Raw genomic sequence first — 21,152 nt, forward strand, 5'->3', positions numbered from 1 at the left:
CGACCTGTTAGGAAGTCCAGGATCCAACTGCAGGTGGCTGATGGGAGCCCAAGGTTTGCTAGCTTGGACACCAGACATTGGGGAAGTATGGTATTAAATGCTGAGCTGAAGTCCACAAAGAGCATTCTGACGTAGCTCCCCTGCTTCTCTAAGTGGGTCAGGGCAGCATGAAGTGGCTACAGCATGTGGATACAGCATCCTCTGTGGACCTCTTTGCTTTGTAGACAAATTGGAGAGGGTCCAGCTCAGCAGGTAGGCCAGCGAGGATGTGACTCCGCACCAGTGTCTCAAAGCACTTCATGATGATCGGTGTGAGTGCCACTGGGCGGTAGTCGTTCAGGGTGTTGATGTTGGTAATAAAGAGGCAGGCTCACAAATATGCTTATAAAAATGTCTAAAATCCAGCTTTTAGTTTATGTAGTCATCTTCAGTGAGTTTAATAGATAAATTCTCACCTTGCCCAATACCTGTCAAGCTTTGGGTTTGAGAATACGGAAATGTCGCCTGCAATGGGGGTTGGAGGTAGATTAGAGGCGAACGAACGCACGGAAGATGAGGGGAGGAGGGGACAGACGAGGGGTTGAGACAGACGACCAAAACAGGAACGGTTTGGATGGAGGCAGGTGTCAATACGGCATATTTACAGCACCTTCGTTCGTCACACTCAGAAACTCATCTACCAGCCATATACCGCCACCTGTTTTTTGAGACCGGGATATGAAATTTATTGTGCAGTTCGTACGTAAAGTTACACTTACACTTTAACCATCAGCTACTCAGCCTCCAGCCGTGTTCAGTCTATCTGCTCACCTGTATTAATACTCCAGCAGCTCCTCCAGGAGCTGCTGGTTAGATTTCAACCAGCAGCTCCTGGAGGAGAAAAGCTGCCGTACTCCAGGCATCGCGCCAGTCATTTTAAGGATGCTTATTGGTCCCCCAAAAACAATGAAAACCCAGGCATTATCATCAATCAATAAAATCCCCACGGGCCGAACTTGAAAATTGGACGTTATGTCGCTAACACTTAGGATTCGTCAACAACTCAGAGGTGGAAGTGAGAGCTTCATCGATCAGCATCAGCGCCAGGGACCTGAAAAGGCTCAACAGCCTGATAAAGAAGGCTGGATCTGCTCTGGGGACGACTGTGGAACCTCTGGAGATGACGATGCAAAGAAGGATTCTTCATAAAATCAAGAAAGTTATGAACAATCTCTTCACGATACTGTCTTGAGAAAACAGAGTATCTTCAGTCAGAGGCTTCTTCAGGTTCAGTGTGGTACAGACCACAGATCTTTCCTGCCGATAGCCATTGCCATCTTCAATGGCTCTTTGAAGAATTTTGTTGAGCTATAACAACATTTAATTTCCGTTTGGGATTAATAAAGTATTTTTTAATTTGAATTTGAAATAAAAGAAAAATACTGCTTTCCTACATTAAATAAAGATCCTTTAAATCAAAGTTTGTGATCAGTAATACCTTCAATTCACAGAATTTAGGTTAGCATTTTATTTGAACATAGGTAAGAACCTTGGCTTCAGACTTAAAGTGATGTACTTTAAGTGTGAACATGTTAGCCTAAATATGTTGTAATTTTCCAATTAACTAAAAAATAGCTTTTTATGATATTGCCAAAACTCATGATTACTTCAAAATTTATATATTTTTTAAATATTTTTCACCAAAGGAAGTCACCATTTTTTCACCCGCATTTTGGTCCATTCTGTACTGGAGTCAATAGCGTAAACACAGGAAGACTAACTTTACACGAGTTGTTTTTTATATTGCGTTTGACTGGTGTAATTTTAGATAATGCCACACTGTGTCACTGTTGGCTGTAATTAAAAATAATTTACCAATCTGACCGGACCAAGGCCACCCTAAACAGCTGTTACCACCACACCAGACTCTAAACAGCACAGTTGTTGCCAAACCGGGCACAGTGCTACAGACGCTGGGAGAAACGTCAAAGACAAGCAGCGCTAACGGAGCTATTAGTACCGGAAATGCTAGCGGAGCTAGAACATCATACTGAATGTGAAACCACTATGACACCGGACAAAGATTGTACTCTAAACCAGCTACAGAGGTATCGAAGTACTTACAAGATTACACAGTCTGATCAGGGGGAAGTCTCATTCATCGTTTAATTACGTAGCTGGAGGCAGCAGCAGCAATCACCAGCTCCTACGCCAACTCTGCCCTCTTCCTCTGTTTGGTCCTCATCACCTTCATCACCTCTTGTTATTTCTACGTTACAATCTCTTTCAACGGTTCAGTTTGAAAAGGCTTAATAACATTACTCATCACTGTTTTGGCTGGAGGAGCCAGGCAGTTGGACCAATTTTGATGTCATTTACCCAGAATGCATTGCAACATGAACAACATGGAGATGTTCGTGTGACAATATTTTATAAAAAATTTATAAAAACTAATTAACCTACAGTATTATTACTGTATTGTTTTTACATCTTAAATTAAATATTTCCCTTGAAGGTCCATTGTTACAACTAGTCGTGGATCCTTTAAATGTAGAGGCAAAAGTTTGAAGAGACTAAAAAACAAGCAAACTCTGACATATCTGGATACTTTTTAAGCAGATATGCAACCTCCTCCCCTCTTCACACACACCCACACATGCACGCACACCCCTTCATTGCAGGGCAGATACCTTTGTCACACATACCGCCATACTTTTTGCTGCCTAACCTATCTTCATGTAAAAACATGTCCACATCAAATGGCTGGCATTCCACTGAAGCAACTCAGTAGAGCTGTCTGTTTGTGCACCTCCCACTCTCAGTGAATTGCACCCACAACCCGATTTCTCTCTTTGGGCACCGATGTGCATACATTTTACAGTTTCTTCTGTATGTTTGCCACATCAGTGCTCCATAGAAGGTGAAGGACATTCACGCAACCACATTAGAATAGGCCAAATGCAATAAAGAGAAGCTATAGACTGGTTGGTCAATTAATGTTATATAAATGATCTATCAAACTTAATAGATCATTTAATCAATTAATTCATAACTAAAAATATATAAGAATTTAGTCTGCAACAGATATTGGTCAGCGTGCCCTGAGTTTGCAGAATCTGGGCAGATTTTCAGTGGGAAAACTAATCTTACATATCATTGATTTCCTTGCGATAAAAATGGAATGGTGTTCCCTAAAAAAAAACAGCCTGATTTTCCACAGAACAAATTGCAAATTGCTGCAAGGCAGACACAGGAGGGGTGCTATCAAATTTGAAGTACTGCGGTCAATCAATTAAACAATTGAATCGCTATTAATCACTATGCCTAACTTTGTAAGCATGAAATATAAATAAGCACACAGTTATGGTTCTTGCAGGAATGGTGCAAGCCCCTCCTTCTGCTGCACAGCAACCAATTATCAGATTTTTTTTACCACAGCAGAAAACAGGCTTTGAAAACAGCAGCAATCAAACCACTGATAAAAAAAGAACAATCTGGACAAATCACTACTGTAGAACTACAGGCTGATCTCCAACCTCCCATTCATCAGCAAAGTTATTGAAAAAGCTGTGTGTAAACAATTAACTAGCTTCCTAACTATAACCAACCTCTTTGACTCCTTCCAGTCTGGTTTTCGTGCTCACCACAGCACAGAGATCGTCCTCGTAAAAGTGTTCAATGACATCCATCGGACTCTTCGGTCCAGTGCTTAACTGGTTTGAATCTTACATGAAGAACAGGGATTTCTTTGTTTCAATTGGAAACTTCTCATCAAAGAGGTCAAAAGTCACATGTGGGGTACCCCAAGGTTCAATCCTAGGACGCCTCTTATTCAATATTTATATGCTCCCACTAGCTCAGGTTATAACAGGAAATAATATTAGCTACCATAACTATGCAGGTGACACACAGCTCTACATTACGATGTCACCAGGTGACTCAGAGCCCATCCAATCACTGAACAGATGCTTAGAGCAGATAAATGTGTGGATGTGCCAAAACCTTCTCCAGCTGAACAGAAACAAAACTGAAGTTATTATTTTTGGACCTAAAGAGGAACGATTTAGAGTCATAGATCTAGAGTCAATGCACAGCTTCAGTTATTACAACTGAAAACCAGCGATCAGGCCTGAAACCTGGGAGTAGTGATGGACTCTGACCTGAACCTCCAGAGCCACATAAAGACAGTTACAAAGTCGGCCTTCTATCACCTGAAGAATATTTCCAGGATTAAAGGACTAATGTCTCAGCCAGATCTAGAGAAACTCATTCATGTGTTTATCTTCAGTCGTATTGATTATTGTAACAGCGTCTTCACAGGTCTGTCCAACAAATCAATCAAACAGCTTCAGCTGATCCAGAATGCTGCTGCTCGCGTTCTCACTAAAACCAGGAAGATAGAGCACATCACACCAGTTTTAAAGTCCCTCCACTGGCTCCCTGTAGCTCAAAGAATAGACTTTAAAATACTGTTGTTAGTTTATAAATCACTGAACAGCTTAGCACCACAATACATCAAAGATCTGCTGTTATTGTATCAACCTTCCAGACCTCTCAGGTCTTCTGGTTCTGGTTCTGGTCTGCATCCCCAGAACCAGAACCAAACGAGGAGAAGCAGCTTTCAGCATCTATGCACCACAAATTTGGAACAAACTTCCAGAAAACTGTAAAACAGCTGAAACACTGACTTCTTTTAAATCTCAACTAAAAACCCACCTGTTTAGAATTGTATTTGAAATGTAATCAATTACAAATTTATTGATGGAACTTGACTTAATGTCATGTTTTGATTGTTGATTCTATGTTGCATTGTGTTTCTGTATTTGTAATGATGTAAAGCACTTTGAAATGCCTTGCTGCTGAAATGTGCTATACAAATAAAATTTGATTTGATTTGATAGCAAGTAATGTAATCTCCTAGGAGTCAAGTGGAGTAAGTGGAGAAACTTACTCCACTACGAAAAATATGAAACTTTTGTTGCTGTCTGCTGTCACAGAAAACTCTAGTCTTTCGCTGTTTGTCACTCCCATGTGTCAAGTCCTTAGGGGTTGCATATTCATATACTCAACAATAAAATGATAAATAAATGGAGTTGACGTCGACTAGTCACAGTGACGTCATAGGCACGTTAAGTGAAAATGCTTCACAGCAACTTACAAGCTTTATTAGCAATATTAACGGCAAATAATGACATAAATATCACTTAGACTAAGTCTATTATTCAGAAGTAAAGAACAAAAAATAGAACATTATCCCAGAACTTTTCATCAGCAGTTGAGCAGGTCCAATAAGTTGCACAAAGTCGAGTCTAACTTTTTCTTTTCTTTTCTTTTTTAACACGAGCGGGTACCGATCACTGCATATGCTCATCTTGGATAGCTGGACATATTCTAGTCAAATTATTACAGTGAGCACAATTCCACATGTTGGAACATCATAAACAATACATATTATGAATGAATCCCATTTAATTAGTTCAATTCAGTGCAGCTACCTGGATGCTCCATAGCTCTTTGACTGCGGGATGAACCCACAGACGGCGGCAGAAATAGCCTCAGCTTGAACTTTGTTTCTGCTGTCAAACAGATTTTCAGTGGGAAAACTAATCTTATATATCATTGATTTCCTTGCCCTAAAAATGGATAAAGTCGAGTCACGCTTTACGCTTTATAAGAGCATACACCTGCCAGGTTAGAAGCTTCAATACGCAGGGGGACGTGATCAGTTGGATGGATGAAAAGACCAACATCATGCGCCACATTATTCTGGTAGTCTTTTGTTTTTTAAAGAATTTTTCAGTACTAGTTGACTTTATATGAATATTGGGTTGTTGCTATTTTATTGTACAGTGTTTTAAGATCTTGTTCAATGAGCCCCCTTTTAACTTTGAGCCCCTGCCCCTCCAAAGGTCTCTGCATGGCCCTGTTGCTCTTTTTCTCTGTTCTGTATGTACTAGAGACTGGAATTAAACATGTTTGGAATGCGCCTCTGAACCAGACACTCCAAAGCATCCGGTCCATAACTCTTCAACACGCTGTCAGCTCCCGGTCAGAAAGACACATTTAGTTCAGAGTCCATGAGATGATATTCAGAAATTATTTTTTTATTGATTGATTTTGGTTGCCTCTGCAATGAACTCTGTACATAAAGTTTATCATGTCTGCGCATGTGCATCAGTCAAGGATGTGAATTATAACCTGTTAAAATGAGGGACAGGCTTCACACTTTTCTGTTTAAAAAAAAGCAACAACAACAAAAAAAAAAACATACGTCCAATATGGAACGTATGGTCCAATATCGTGTTAATGGAAAATATTCCATTAACACAACCTCTGGCTCCAACCAACCTTCTGCAATATATAGGCACACAAATATTCAATGTGCTAAAAATAAGACCCATAAACAAATAAGATAAAAATAGTCATCTACTGACAAACCTGATTTTTAAACACAGACAACAGTAATGGATATGTAACAGAGCAAAATTTGGTTATTCTGCTCCTGTTCATGGCCTTTAATTGATGCAGACAAGATTGTATGAATCAGAACTGAGACAGAACTGAGACATGACAAGCAATCTAAAGGAAGTGACCTTGTTCATCAAAGTGAAACCGAGACAGATTTTCTACACAGAAGTTTTAAATAATAATTATCAGTAACATGCAGCCTTCTGATTCTTCTTAAAAAAAGACATTATGTTTCAATTTTCTCCCCATTTTCACTTCACCAAATGATTTTTAAATTATCGTATTTTCCGCACTATAAGGCGCAACTAAAAACCTTCAATTTTGTCAAAAGCCGAAAGCGCACCTTATAATCCGGTGCGCCTTGTATATGGACCGATATTGAGCCACAACAGGTCTCGCAACTACGGTAAGCAGCCGCCGACTTTATTTTCCCCTGTAGAAGAAGAAGCGCGCGGTGCATGCTGGGTTTTGTGTAAAGACCCCAAAATGGCTCCTATTAAGAGACACGCTTAGGACGCAGAGTTTAAGCTCAAGGCAATCAGTCACGCAGCAGAACATGGGAATAGAGCAGCAGCGAGAGAATTTAACATGAACGAATCAATGGTGCGGAAGTGGATATATATTGTGAATGCACTAACGTTTCATTTACCGTAACAGTATCAGACTGTTTTTTACGTGTTTATTGAATCGAGGAAAAGGTCCCCTCCACTACATGTTATACCTTGCTGTTGTTAAAAGATAAACTGTCACGAAAATACCACGTCACTTACTTTACCTCGGGGAAAATAATAAAACAGCTGTTTATTCATTTTAGGAATGAACGAAGTTGTCAGAACGCTGGTTTGTAATCTATTAATAAAGTTTGACTGACCTATCTGACTATTTTGTTGACATTCCTTTTAGCACAGTTCCATCTAATGGATGCATAATGTAACCCCAGCCTCTACTGTAGAGTCTATTCTATGCGCCTTATATATGAAAAAAGTTTTAAAATAGGCCATTCATTGAAGGTGCACCTTATAATGTGGTGCGCCTTATAGTGCGTAAAATACGGTACTCATGATTATGTGTACCAAGCAACACAGCATGCTAATGGAAAGTTGAGTAGAAGGAAAGGATTCAGTAGAAAAAGATGTAAAAACCAACAGAAAATAAGGGTCCCTAAGCTAAAGTTGTTTGAGTTCCAGGCAGAAGTTTCCACAGCTAGTAATGATTTAGGGAGTCATGTTATGTGCCTGTGTTGACTCCTTGTGTCCAAGTCAGCGTAGGCCTTTACCAGGAAACTTCAGAGCACATCATATGTTCTCTTTGATCACTGAATTTATGGAGATGCTAGTTTTCTTTTTCCAGCAGGACTTGGCACCTGCCCATGCTACCGAACAGCATGAAGTAGATTTGAAGTAGATGACAGACAACCACGCCTGCAGAACCACAGCCTCCTGCTATTGTAGTACCTCAAGGCTGACACTTCCATGTTAAAAAAGACCTATTCATCTGACATAATATTCTACTTTTCTGAGAAACTAAATTGTGGGTTTTATCATCTATAAGTCATGGTCATCAAACTGAGTAGATGCAAAGATGTGAATAGATCACTGATTGTAAAGAATATATTAGTTTCACTTTTTTATTATTAAAAAGAAAAAATTAGCTGATATTCTAACTGACTGAGATGTTTTTATTTCTGTGCCTTTTTACTGTGCAAAACAGGTAAATGCATAGTTTATGTGCCCACATCATTTGTGCTCCAATTCAGAATCTGCACTGCTAAAAATAAAAATTGTTTTAAAACTAATAATGCATTAATGCTTTGATTTAAAGGTCCTCTCTTTGGTTATTAAACAAAAACATAGAACTACGTAAGAGTCTCTTTAAATGTTGGGCCTCAGATGAGCATGCCTGAGATTAAAAAGATTAATCTGTGTCAATGTATGACCATGTGACCGACTCAGCTGAGGTTTCCAAGCAAGCAAGTGCGTGTCTGTTGGTGCATGCGACATCATTTCCTGCAACATCCATCCGTCAAAGTGGTTCTCACTCTCTAGTTGAACCTTTTGGAATTCTAGCCAAAATGACCTCACACAGAAATAATCATTTAATAAATTACCCTGAAGGAAATTTTCACATTCTTGACAGAGCACTAACTCCAGTTGAAGGAGCCACTTGTAACAGTGTGTTTGCTCATCATCCCTGCTGCTTCCAACTTGTCGATACATGTGCACATCTAAATTTCATGTAGCTTAGGGTGCAAAAGTAGTTATTGTGACAAATAAGACGACAGCTTTCTCTGGTATCACTAATTTGAAAATTAAAACTCTTATTTCTACACCATACTTATGTCAAATATATAATTTTTCTCGAATGCAAACAATCCATACATATCAATGATTATAGCCCACACAATTAGGATGGAAGAGTACTGATTGGACAGCTGTCCTGCAGACATTAACAACTAAACAGACTTGACTGATACTGTGCATGCTGTGGAGGAATGTATAGAAGTTTCCTGGGCTGCATGCATAACTGATAAGGTTATATCTTTTCTCTGAACTTTAGTCAGGAGTTTAAGTCACACACAACAGAAAAAAAATCCTCATGTTTTTTGTGCAAAAACTTTTCAACATGAAGAGGAGTTTTCTGTTTTCAGGTATCAGATGGAAACAAACCGGGAAACCTGAGCTACCTCACTGTGTGTGTACGCACATGTGCTATCAACTCAGGGCAACTCACCACAACCTGTGTGCACACATGAAGTGTTACGCTTTCTCTACCCACAACTTCATTTCCTGCAGCAGCATCACCAGGACTGTCAAACAGAAATCAGTCTGCAGCTTCAGGAAATGAAGTTACTTCAGTTTTTCTCTTAAAAACACAGATTTACACAACTCTTCCAAACCAGGGAGGCTAATACGGAAACTGTGGTTGCCTTCTTCCTGAACCTCACGCAGCTGGTCACATGACCAGGGTCAGATGAGTTCAGGTGGGTGTTTGATGTACCAGTGAGGAAGAGGAAGTGATACTGGGAGCAGAACAACTTTCGCAGCAGTACAGAAGCGAAGGGATGCTACTATATGTTGTAAGGGCATGTTTTATAAAACCATTTTGTGCAGCCGTCCATGTCTAGACACCCACCCACCCACTCACCAATGACTGTAATGAGCAGCCGCCCACCCACACACACACAGGCCCACCATTTCACAACTCCAGTCGAGATGCATCTGTCGAGAAATCTAACTTTCTGCTGTGTCTCCCTCGCATGATCTCTTCAGACATCTCAGCTTTCACCGCCTGCTCCCTCTCCTCTTCTACTCTTACATTTCACTCCGTATCCCTTCAGCCTCTTCCTGTCATTTAGCAACATTGGCGAGAGCCTGCCTTAGGTTTGACACCTGCCTGCCAAAACAATGATGCCCTCAATGAGAGAGCCAACAGGTCACTGACAGTGTGCAGACATGCATTACACACACCCAGAGCAAACAGCAGAAGTGGTGCAACCACAAAAAAAGGGCTGATGGGCCACAGCCACCCATACAAATTTCCAGGTCTTCCTACAACTTTCACAGACAGAAATGCTTAGTTAGGCCTGTTGCAATAACAAATTTTGCTGGATTATAAATTGTCACAAAGGTTACTGTGATAAACAATAATGTGAGACCATTGTCAAGTACACTCTCTCAAAGATCAATAAACTTTCAACAACCATTTAACACTGGATCTGGAAGACATTTTAAATATGCAAAATAAATAAACAAAACAGACAGAATGAAAACATTAGCTTCTAAACAAAGCTGTTCTTTAAATAGCCGGGCTAACTGAGACCACAGCATCAGACTTGAAGACTTTTGTCATCCAGTCTTTGGTACAAACAATGAAACAACAAAAACTGTCATGATAATGGAAATTACCATGTGATTAATTGATTTATTGCTCATTGTGACATTTATACTCAGTATGCTACTACCAGCAGGTCAGTGGCCATTAGCTGTGTTAACCAGTTCAGGTTGGAGTTTCAAGAAATTTGGATGACCCAGAATGGAATAGAATACAAACAGCCTTAATTGCCCTGCAAAGAGGTAATTCAGGATGTCATTTATTATGTACATTATTTTCTGATCCTGTTTGCAACATGGCTGAAGGTTGCTGTTAAATTTTGTGATTAGATTTATTTACATGAACCAAGAAGTATTTTAATTAATGTTTTTAGGCACTTGCAGTTAAAACTACATATTTCCATACACAGTGTATACCCTGAAACAATAACAGCTGGTAATAACTTTCATTTTCCACAATGAAAGTCCTGTACCAACATGACCCAAATTGCCACTCAGTTATGAAGAATCAATTAGTCCAACAGCAACACATTACTGTTTGCAATAACTCAGGAACAAAATCTAATGTTGAGAGATCTGTGTTTCATAAATCTAAAAATATAACTGTTTGGGCATTATGAGCATTGTTATGTTGGTAATTTGTCCTTCCTGTACAGCCTCTTGTTCTTATTTTTTACCTTTGGGTTAATGGGCATGCTCCTGCAGACCTTAACTTGCTGCTATGACACCTGAATTCCCCCACTGTAGGACAACAAAGAGTATTTTTATATTCTACTTTTGAAGAGGAAAGGGACAGATTGCATATCAGAAAACAATATCCTAACTGTGAAGTACAGGAGTGGAAGAATCATGCTTGGGCTGTGTTGCTTCAAGAGGGACTGGTGCACTTCACATGTCAGACGACATCATGAGGAAGGAACAGCTCAGGGTTTCCCCCAGTGTATTATAGGCCTGGTGGCCCGCCATGCTTTACTAGCCCCCCTGCCAGGCAATGCGTTGCTTGTTTTTGTTTTTTAAGGAAAATAATAATTAATTTTTTTCTTTTTTTCTTTTTAAGCCGGATTGCAAACGTCTTTCTTGCTCTGAGCGTTTCACTGGCAGAGCAAATTTATTGCTAAAAGATAGCTTTTTAGTTTATGCATTTAAAGCCGGGAGCGTGGACCAATCACACAGCTGGCACCTCTGAGTGTTGCCTCCCGCGCTGCCGCTGCTTGATCTCTGAAGTTTAACTCAGCTTGAATCGCGCACGCCTCCTTTCACTCAAACTGGACACATCAACCCCCTGTGAGGAATTATGTTTCTTTGGAAAACTATACGTCAAGGTAAGAGTTTAAAACCCGCCGCGTTAGCTCTGGTTGTGCAGCTCTATGTGAAAAGCAGGAATAACTTATAGTGGCGCTTTCAGAGGTGAGGGTTGAGCGAGCGATGAGAATGATTTATATTTGTGAATAAAGAATTATGTGGGGTATTTCCATCTCAACACGATGCCCAGCGCCCGGCTCTGTCTGCGCTGATGAAGTTCATGTCTGTGTTCCCGGTTGGCCGGAGCATTAGTGGCTAATGAACCAGCGCTAACCTCATTATGCAGGTTCAGCTCGGTGAGAAGCTTTCGCGCTCACCTCGCAGTCACGCATCACACTGGTTTTATATCGTTTCTAGTATTATTTTTCCGGTTACACAATGCATTGAACCATACCAAATGCTTTTTCTACTTAGTCAGTCAGAATTAATGCCCACAGCCGCACGGAGATCTGAAAATCTCCTCCAATAAATTCCAGCAACCAAAACAGTTTCTGTGATGCTTATTAGACAGGAATATTACATCTTATAATATTTAGTATCTTACCAGACACGAAATGGAAGAGCTACTAAAGCCACAATAGCAGAATTAAATTAATTCTCCCGTTTGTTGCGCATCTCTAACCGGCCCCATCATGCAGGGCCGGTCCAAGGTTGTATGAGGCTTCCAGCAGAATTTGACTTAGGGGCCCGTCTTGCTGCTAAAACCATCAGCACCTCTAACAGTTTCTGTGTTAGATTTAGTGAAATTTTGGAGAAGGGAGTAGTTTAATTGGTCAACCTAAAAAGCAATAAGTTATAATTGCAGTTTACTAATTTGTATTTGTGAAAAAGCACCTCAAACTCAAACATTAAACTCACAGCATCAGATTGTTGCTATGGTAACAAAACTATGAACTATGAATATTGAGCTTTGAACTTTTACAAAATAAACCTGCCAGCTCCATAAAATCTTACATTTAAATGTTAAAAATTTAAAATATTTTAATTAATGTATGCTGAAACCATTAAATCAAATTTAGTAGCATTGATCATCTCAACAAATAAATGTTATATTTATGAATCTGTAGTCGGTGTTAAAATATTAGCATTTATTGGGCCCCTGGATGCCCTGCAACAGACTGTGACCTGTACAGGGTGACCCCACCTCTCGCCCGAAACGTTCGCTGGAGATAGGCACCAGCGCCTCTCCTGACCCCACTAGGGACAAGGATGTACAGAAAATGGATGGATGGATGGATGGATGGATGGATGGATGGATGGATGGATGGATGGATGGATGGATGGATGGATGGATGGATGGATGGATAGCCCTTTGGGGGCCTTATCAAGCCACTGTCTTAATTTGGATTAAACAAAAGTGCAAATAATTCATATTCATTTTAATTGTATTTTTTGATTTGTTGTTTTTAAGACTAGTTGTGAGTTTAAGTAGCATTCCAGTGTCGATGTTTTCCGTAACATATAATTACTCAGTAATATTTTTACATTTCCTGTCTACTTAACATCTTTTATTACAAAACATGATGGACCTCCTCAGCGCCCTGACCGCTGGGCTCAGCAAGTTTTCTGGGGAAAAACCCTGAACATCATCATGTTAAGCAAACAGTTACAGTTTGGGCACCACTGGGTCTTTCAAATGGACAGTGACCCTAATCATACTGCCAAATTAGTTACAGTTTAAAGAGCCTTGTGGACTTCAAAGCCTTTGGTTTGGAGTTGCCATCACAAAGTCCTGATCTCAGTCTAATGGGAAGTTTGTTGGAAGAGCCAACCAGGTGTGTGTGAGTCAGAAAGCTTGATTTAATTACACTGGTTTAGTTGGGCAGACTGGGCTGAAATTCAAGCAAACTATTGTGAGAAGCTTGTCCGACACAAGTCAAAAATTTAAAAGGCAACTCTACCAAATATTAATGAAACTTCTGAATGTGAAGAAGGTAAACAAAAGCATTTTAAAAACTCTCTCTCTTTATTCTCTAATTTGACATATAAAAATCCATTTTGTACTCTTAACTGACCAAAATCACAAATTGTTTAGACATTATTGATCATCCAGTAACAAGCAGATTTTATGCAAAAGGTTTGGCTTCCAACAAATATTGGAAATAATTTGAATCTGAATTCTTGAATTCTAGTATGAAAGTGAAAACATAATGTTTTTTCCAAAGCAGAATTCTCCCTGCCATGTTAATGACAAAAGTATTGTGCAATAAGGATATATTGATCGCAATTTTAATTTTAGCAACAAACACAAAAACACGTCATTGTCACAAAAATTATTAAAACAACTCTTTCCAGATAACTTTCACAATGCAGAAAACGTAGATGAAGAATTGACTGTAGACATGTAAGCTTGTGCCATTTATTAATGTGTGGATTAGATCTAATAAGCCATGAGTTTTTAAGAGCGCCTGGAATGAAGGCAGGATATTAATCAAAGATCATTTGTTGAAGGTTTTATTTTGATACATTGAAAATATGCCTGAAATTTAGCATTTTGTTTTTGCTATTTTTGGGTCACAACTTTCACAGGTTTTAATGTAAACTGAGGGACATAAATTACCCAGAATGTCATGCTCTAGCTCTTAATGTTTCAACTAATTCCTCTTTAAATCAATCAACTTATTTATAAAGTACCCATTCAAAACAAAGCCATATCTAAATGCACTTTGCAGATTCAGACACACACATTGTAGATCAATCTCAGCTAGATTCAAACTCAGTTTAGCAACTGGTAAAACAACAAAATGATCAGAAAAGTTTGAGAGAATCAAGCTGCTGATTGTCTTTAGGAATCCTTCCTCGAAAATGGAATGGAGCAGCACACTGTGATCTCTTGAAGATTTCTTTACTGCTCTCACATTAACTTCTTTGTTTAGACATGCCATTCTTGAAGTTTGCTAATCTTTCTATTTACATTAATTTAAAGCAACATTTATCTATTAAAGAAGCTGTTTCTCCATGTAAGCTCCAGAAATGTTGTTGTCTTTTGGTTTAAGGTGTGCCACAGCAGAACAGGTTTGTCATCCCTTTAAACACTTTCTGGAGGTGATGCTGGATATTAAGATCAGTTCACACTCACTCACACACAAAGCCATATAGAGGCAAATAATGGTACAGAACTGGACATTTATTGTTCCACTGACTCAGGCGAGCTTACATTCTATTTTCCATCCAAAAATTGCCCTTTTCACCCCTTCCGTCTCAATTTGATACCCAAAAACAATCAATTCAGTGTATGTGATCACATATCAGTTTATTTTTCATCGATCATTGTCAAATCCTCAAATAAAAAAAGTAATTTAACCGTACATGCCATGCACCCCTGGACAGCAAACATCAGTCCACACACCCACAGCAGACATGTATGGATTGTGAATGAGCCCCTACCTTGGCACTGGAATCCCTGCTTCCCAAAGCCCCTGTGGACAGAGAACAGGGATGAGAAATTTGAGGAATTCGCTGACAGAGATACCCTACATATAAAGATATCCAGCCGCAAACATTAATCAGCACACTGAGAAGCAGCAGCAACAGCGACGGGGCCCCATGCAACCAGCAGCATTCCTCCACCAGTTTCAGAGGTTGGTGTAAGTGGAGGCGGAGGGGGGGATGCAGTAAAATAGGAAAGCCGAGCAGCCATGCGTGCTGTATGGCTGCAGGCAGCGCATCTGCCCCTATGTAGAAGGCCCGCGGTGCTGTCGCATTGAATGGCGCATCGCCGTGTTTTATGGTGACAGACAAGCACTGCGGCGTTGGTGTACAGAGAGGCCGGTCAGACCTTCCGCAGCGACGACGGCGGCAGCAGCAAGTGAATCACCTGTGTCCTTTCGGTTCGCAGCGCGCGCTCACACACTCACCAGATGAAGTCCGTGCAGTGGCTGCAGAAGGTCGGCTGCTTGAAGAAGCGCGCGATGAACTTGTGGTTCTTCACCTCGTGCACGTTCTTCTGGCGGAGGGCTCCCTGGCGGGCGAAACCGCGCGCGCTCTCCGGCACCTCACCGTCGCTGTTGGGGTCAGCCATTTTAACGAGGAAGCGGTCCGAGAGGTACGAGGGGTGAGGAGAGCGACGACAGGGAGGGAGACGTGACGGAGGCGGCGGGGCAAAACGAGTCTGGGTGCAGGTACCTCCTCCTCCTCCTCCTCCTCCTCATCCACCTCGTCCGTCTCTCCTCCCCGCTGGCCGCCTCGGTGTCTGTCGCTTGTGCTGCCGGTGATTTTTGCTGTCTGCGGCCACCTCGCGTCTGCTGCTGCTGCTTCCGGCGACTCTGCTTCCCTGTTCTCAAAGTGTCGCTGCTTGCAGCTCTGTATCTCCGTCGCAAACAACCTGCCGCGCTGGTCGCTCGAGCTGCCACAGATACACACACATGCGCGCGCAGAGCACTGTCTACACTATAGCAACACAAGTTGAACCTCGAGCTCCGCATATTGTCACAGTACAGAGTGGATTCCAGAAGGCACACACATCCCCTCCAGGATGGACTTGTCCCTCAGCAGAGAAGCAGTTTGCCTGCAGGGGCCACACAGGCTCAAATAGCCGCTCTTACCTGGGAACATTTTGTACTGAAATACTGGACAATGTTTTTTTCAGATTCACACCCAATAAATAATCTGACACTGACTGAAGTATACAGATGAGTCTCAGTAAATCAGAATGTCATTCACCACTGCATTCATCTCAGCAACCCCATAAGTGAAATACACAGATTCATTATACAGCGTGGCATGTTTAAGAACATGAGGCCTGACGCTGGCTGACATGTATTTATGAACAATATCAAGCTCAAACACAAAGACACACTGTGAAGATTATTCTTACTCTTTTACAAAGTAAGCCAATTACTTTCAATTTTAGATTTAAGTGTTAATTGGTGCTGAAACTATTGATAATATTTTCATTCTCAATATATAGATGTTAAAATTCAAGCTCTTATGGCCAGGAACTCTGGAAGCCTGGGGGCCCTAAGCAGCTGTTTAGTTCACTTTGCCTTGGGCTGGCTTTGAGTTTAGTCAATAGATGAAGTTTATCAGTTTTATCTAGCTATAATGAATAAAACTGATAAACTTCAAAAAACAAAAGCCTAATATTCAGACTTACAAAAAATTGCAGAAGGCCAATAGAAACATTTGAGTGGGATGTTTTCTAACACACTTTTTCCTTTCACTCAACTTTCCAATTGCAAGTAGGAATACAGCATTCTGTGCAGAGTCTGTATTTAGCTATGTTATTTTGTGAGTAACAGTACTTTCTTGCTGCACTGTTTGCATGCAGCTAATGGAAACCCAAAATTTCGTTTTCTCCTAATTAAGAAGAGCATATAAGCCAAATTAAAAGGTTTTAAGTACAAAAATGTTATCTTATTGCTTTCCTAGGGGTTTTCATTTCCAGCCATTAAGGGCCAGAGTCCTGCAACTTTTAAATGTGTTCCTGGTCCAACACACAAATGGCTGATTTACCTCCTCAGCATGATGTCAAATTTGGTCAGTCCTGCTAATGACCTGATGATTTGACTCAGGTGTGTTGAAGTAGAGATGCTTTTCTAAAGAAGGGTAAGCCACAAAGGGTCATAACTACACAGCATTGTTTTTAGACTCCATCCATCCAATGTCTTTCAATATCTGAAATTGGGTCGCAAGAGCAACAGGTCCTTGATGGAACCCCAGACATTCTTCTCCTCCAGGTCATTCTGAGGGATCCCAAGGCATTTCCAGGCATACATTGTCCTTCCAGCAAGTTCTGAGTCTCCCCCAGGGAGGCACCCTGCAAGCTTCTTGATCAGAAACCCAAACCACCTCAACTTACTCCTTTTGATGCATAGAAGCAGTGGCCTTTTTTTGAGCTTCCCAAAGAATGATGGAACAGTTTACCCTATCTTTACAGCTAAATCCAGTCACCCTGCGAAAGAAGCTCATTTCGGCCACTTGTATTTCTGTCATGATCCATGTCTCCTGGTCATAGGTGAGGATCAAAATGAAGACAGACCAGTAAATGAAGAACGTTACTTTTTTGGCTCGGCTCTTTCTTCAAGAGACAAGAGAAGCACTTGTATTACTGCAAACAATGCTCCAATCTATCTATCCTTCTCCCATTCAATCTTACATTACTCACAAACAAGAAACCAAGATACCTAATCTCCTCTGTTTGAGACGGAAACTGACCACTTGCTCATTGCGAGTAGCACACCTTTTGTTGGTCAAGAACTATGACCTCAGACTTAGACAAGCTGACTCTCATCCCAGCTGCTTTATGCATAGCAGCGGAGCACTACAGCACATACTGGATGTAATGGTCTGAGAAATCGATAGAACCCACAGAATACGTCATATCTGAAAAGGAAGGACACAAAAAGAGGTCTTGAGATTCCCAAACCACACACCCTCCTCTCCTTTACTACACCTTGGGATCCTGTCCGTGAACACCACAAACAGGAGCAATGACAAGTGGTAGGCCTGACGACATATGCCGCATGTCTTCTCCCTCTGTCACAACCTGCTTTCCTGTCTGACAACTGTCCAATAAAGGCCACTAGAGCTGACAAAACTTTTGAAAAAAAAACAACAACATTAAAAACCCACTTTATTTATCTCATAGTAAAAATTAATGTTTTCGTAATTGATATGAGCAGGAAGGATCTCTTGCAGGATAACTCTGCGTGGATAGAGATGTGGTCCACTGTTCCGGTCCAACCAGTCCAACACTCCAGAGTAACCTTGCCAGGAATGGTGAGAAGTGGTATCACTTGATATCTGGAACATTCACTAGTTCTCAATGTTAAAAATGGGGACCACTCTCCCAGTCTGTCTCTCCAACTTTCATGCTTCTTCATGAAACACTGAAGAAGCATGTGATGGTCTTCGCTTCCTCAACCTCAGCCACCCGATATCTGTCAGCTACTTTAAGAGTCTCCAAGGACAACCAAGCCCTGCTCAGCCTGACATCACCTCTAGTGTATTCCAGCAGGTCCTCTGGTTGCCACCGCCATCGGTGCCGATAACAAGAAGAAGCTGCTTACTTGAGCTGAGTAGAATAAATACTAGACTGTTGCTCAGTGGTCCAAAGTCTTCTTTTTAGATTAAACTCAATTTTGCCTTTTGGAAATCAACATACCAGAGTCTGGAGAGACACAGAATTCAAGCTGAGGTCCAGTGTGAAGCTCCCTTAGTCAGTGTTAACTTATGGTCATCACTGCTGGTGTTGGTCCACTGTGTTTTATCAAATCAAAGTCTGTTTTGTGGTCTACCAGAAAATTTTAGAGCACTTCATGCACTCACATGAAGAGGGCTGTGAAAAAGACATGTCACAGTCTGAGAGATTTGAAGAATCTTGGGAAAGTAGAGTGGACAAACATTTCTGAGCCAAGATTTAGAATGCTGATAGACTGCTGACAAGACAATGTGGAAATTGAATGAGAAGATAAGTGTTAGACTGTGCATATTTATCCAACTAGGTTGTTGCAGTTTGTTTTTATAATTAAAAAAGAAAAATAACATTCCTGTTCCACATTTGCTTGTTTTTCAGAATTGTACAGAATCAATGTCACATTAAAGGTATAAGAAAGGTCATTTGAACTGGGATGTGTAGACTTTTTCTACCAGCTGTATCTCAAAGCGAACCTCCCACTGGTAACTGTTATTAGTTGGAGACTTTACTTGAGAAGATAAGTCATTTCTGAAGCTAATCTTCATTTTCCTGTGATTCTTAAATCCTGGGAGTAAAGCAGTTGAAGTGGTGTTCCAATTAAACATCTGTGGCCTTTGTTTGAGTTAATTAGATACCACAGTCATCATACAGTGGTTAAAACAATTCATTTTTTATCCTTTTCTAAGGAGACTGAAAAAAGTGTTCCCATAGCTATCTACAGTTATTTAAAATGGTTTATGGCTCTACATTAGAAGAGGTAGAAAACTGTTCAGTGCTTAGAGTTACATAATATTTGTAACCTATTTTGAATAGTGACTGAGAAAGTTATCCTCTTTATTTTTCTTGTTTCATGAACATTAGTGGTGCCCTAAACAGCTATTTGCACTTTTTTGTAGAGATATGTGAAAAGCCTTTAAAGGAAATCATCAGTTTTGTTCCACTACAGTGGCACACATTTGTTTTATTTAATTTTTTTTTTTTTTAGAGAAACCTCACTTTTAATTTGAGTTCATTTATTCTGTCGGGAATAAAACAGCATTTATTTAGAAATGGATATAATTTTCATTTTAAGAAATAATTATTTTTTGCAAAATTCATGCTGCCACACTTATCTACACCCATCACAGTTCCTAACAACTAAATATAGCGGAGCGTTTGTTTATTTATGCTTTTCTTTCTCAAATTGACTATGTTGTTTTAGAGCTTCAAAGTAACTTAAAACTTTGAAGTTTTAAGTTACTTTTTTTTAGCAGGAAAACTGTCATATTGGCAATGGAGATTTCAGGTATACAGTATATAACTGCCACCTGTGAGTTTATAATAAAATTATATCCTAAGATATAAATATTTCTCCATCTGAATAAATGTGTTCAAATTAAAGGTTGGATTTTTGTTAGGTTTGGCTCTGTGTGAGCTCATGTTCCTGCAGTAAAAGATGAAGTTATTTTAAGACTTTCTTCACATCTTTAGTAGAGATACCAGTGCATGTGCTAGACAGTGTAGCACTGTCCTGTGCATTTTGATAAAGATCAGTTTTATTGGACATTTTCATCAAAGTAATCTTTTGGATCTATCAAAAGACTCAGTGATCTAATGTGAATGTGGGTAATGGGATATCCCATTTGATTGCACTCAAAATTAGAAATTGATCTGAGCCTTGAATCTCTCTTCAGCAGCCATGCTGTGTGTGGGAGGTTGTGTGTGAATGAAGGAAACCGCTGCCTCTTGAGGATTTGAAGCTGTGATTTTACAGGTTGTATGTGAGAGTGGGGCTCAAAGAGGTGTTCCTCAGCTCAGAGCAGCAGGGTTCAGTGAAGAGTCTATTTTAAATTTATATGAGATGTTATGTAAGTAATCATGTGCAAAGTGTTTTACTTGGTGATCCAAACACTCACTAATTAATTCAGTGACTGTGTGCTTTTAAAAAGACTCTGACTTTATAGAAACACTATACTATTAGAGGAAAACTGAAATTCCTTGAATTTGCACCGTGTGTGACACCTAATATTTAATTTGCATATTAAATCATCTCTAATTCATTTGTAATATTTTAAAGTGGTCTTGATCAAGCGTTAATCTGGCCTTTTTGGAAAGTGTTTTAAATTTGTAGTGGTTTGTATTGCGCAGGCCAAAACTTCTATTGTGTGGTCTAATCTGAGTTTCTTCTTCTACTTGTTTGCTGTGTCTCTTACACGGTTTGTGGGAAACTGCAGAGGGTTTTTCAACAATAGCTGTCTTCCTGTAACACGTCCATGAAGGTCAAATTTGCAGTCACACTATTTTGTGTAGATCTAGAAAAACATATTCCCAAAATACACCTCAACGTTTCAGTTGTAACTTGACAAACCGTGAAAATGTGAAGAGTGTGAATACTTCTGAAAATGAACAAAAATAAGAGAATGACACTGTGAAACAGACCAAAACCATGACTGTTA

General features: G+C 40.1%; 1 protein-coding gene across 2 annotated transcripts in view; it reads right to left on the reverse strand.

Annotated features, from left to right (window-relative positions):
• Nucleotides 1–16,013, reverse strand: part of LOC102228928 (protein kinase C beta type-like) — a 98,752-nt gene extending 82,739 nt beyond the window's left edge. The window contains exons 1-2 of one of the 2 annotated variants that reach the window (XM_023334694.1): nucleotides 15,437–16,013; nucleotides 14,967–14,998 (exon numbers count right to left, since the gene is read on the reverse strand). In XM_023334694.1, the coding sequence (XP_023190462.1) occupies nucleotides 14,967–14,998; nucleotides 15,437–15,600 (196 nt within the window). In that variant the 5' untranslated portion in view covers nucleotides 15,601–16,013. The remainder of the gene's footprint in view (nucleotides 1–14,966; nucleotides 14,999–15,436) is intronic. The other variant, XM_023334693.1, reaches the window with a different exon arrangement.
• Nucleotides 16,014–21,152: the final 5,139 nt, after the last annotated feature.

This window comes from Xiphophorus maculatus, chromosome 5 (assembly GCF_002775205.1).
Source record: "Xiphophorus maculatus strain JP 163 A chromosome 5, X_maculatus-5.0-male, whole genome shotgun sequence".
In the NCBI taxonomy this organism is placed as follows: domain Eukaryota; kingdom Metazoa; phylum Chordata; class Actinopteri; order Cyprinodontiformes; family Poeciliidae; genus Xiphophorus; species Xiphophorus maculatus.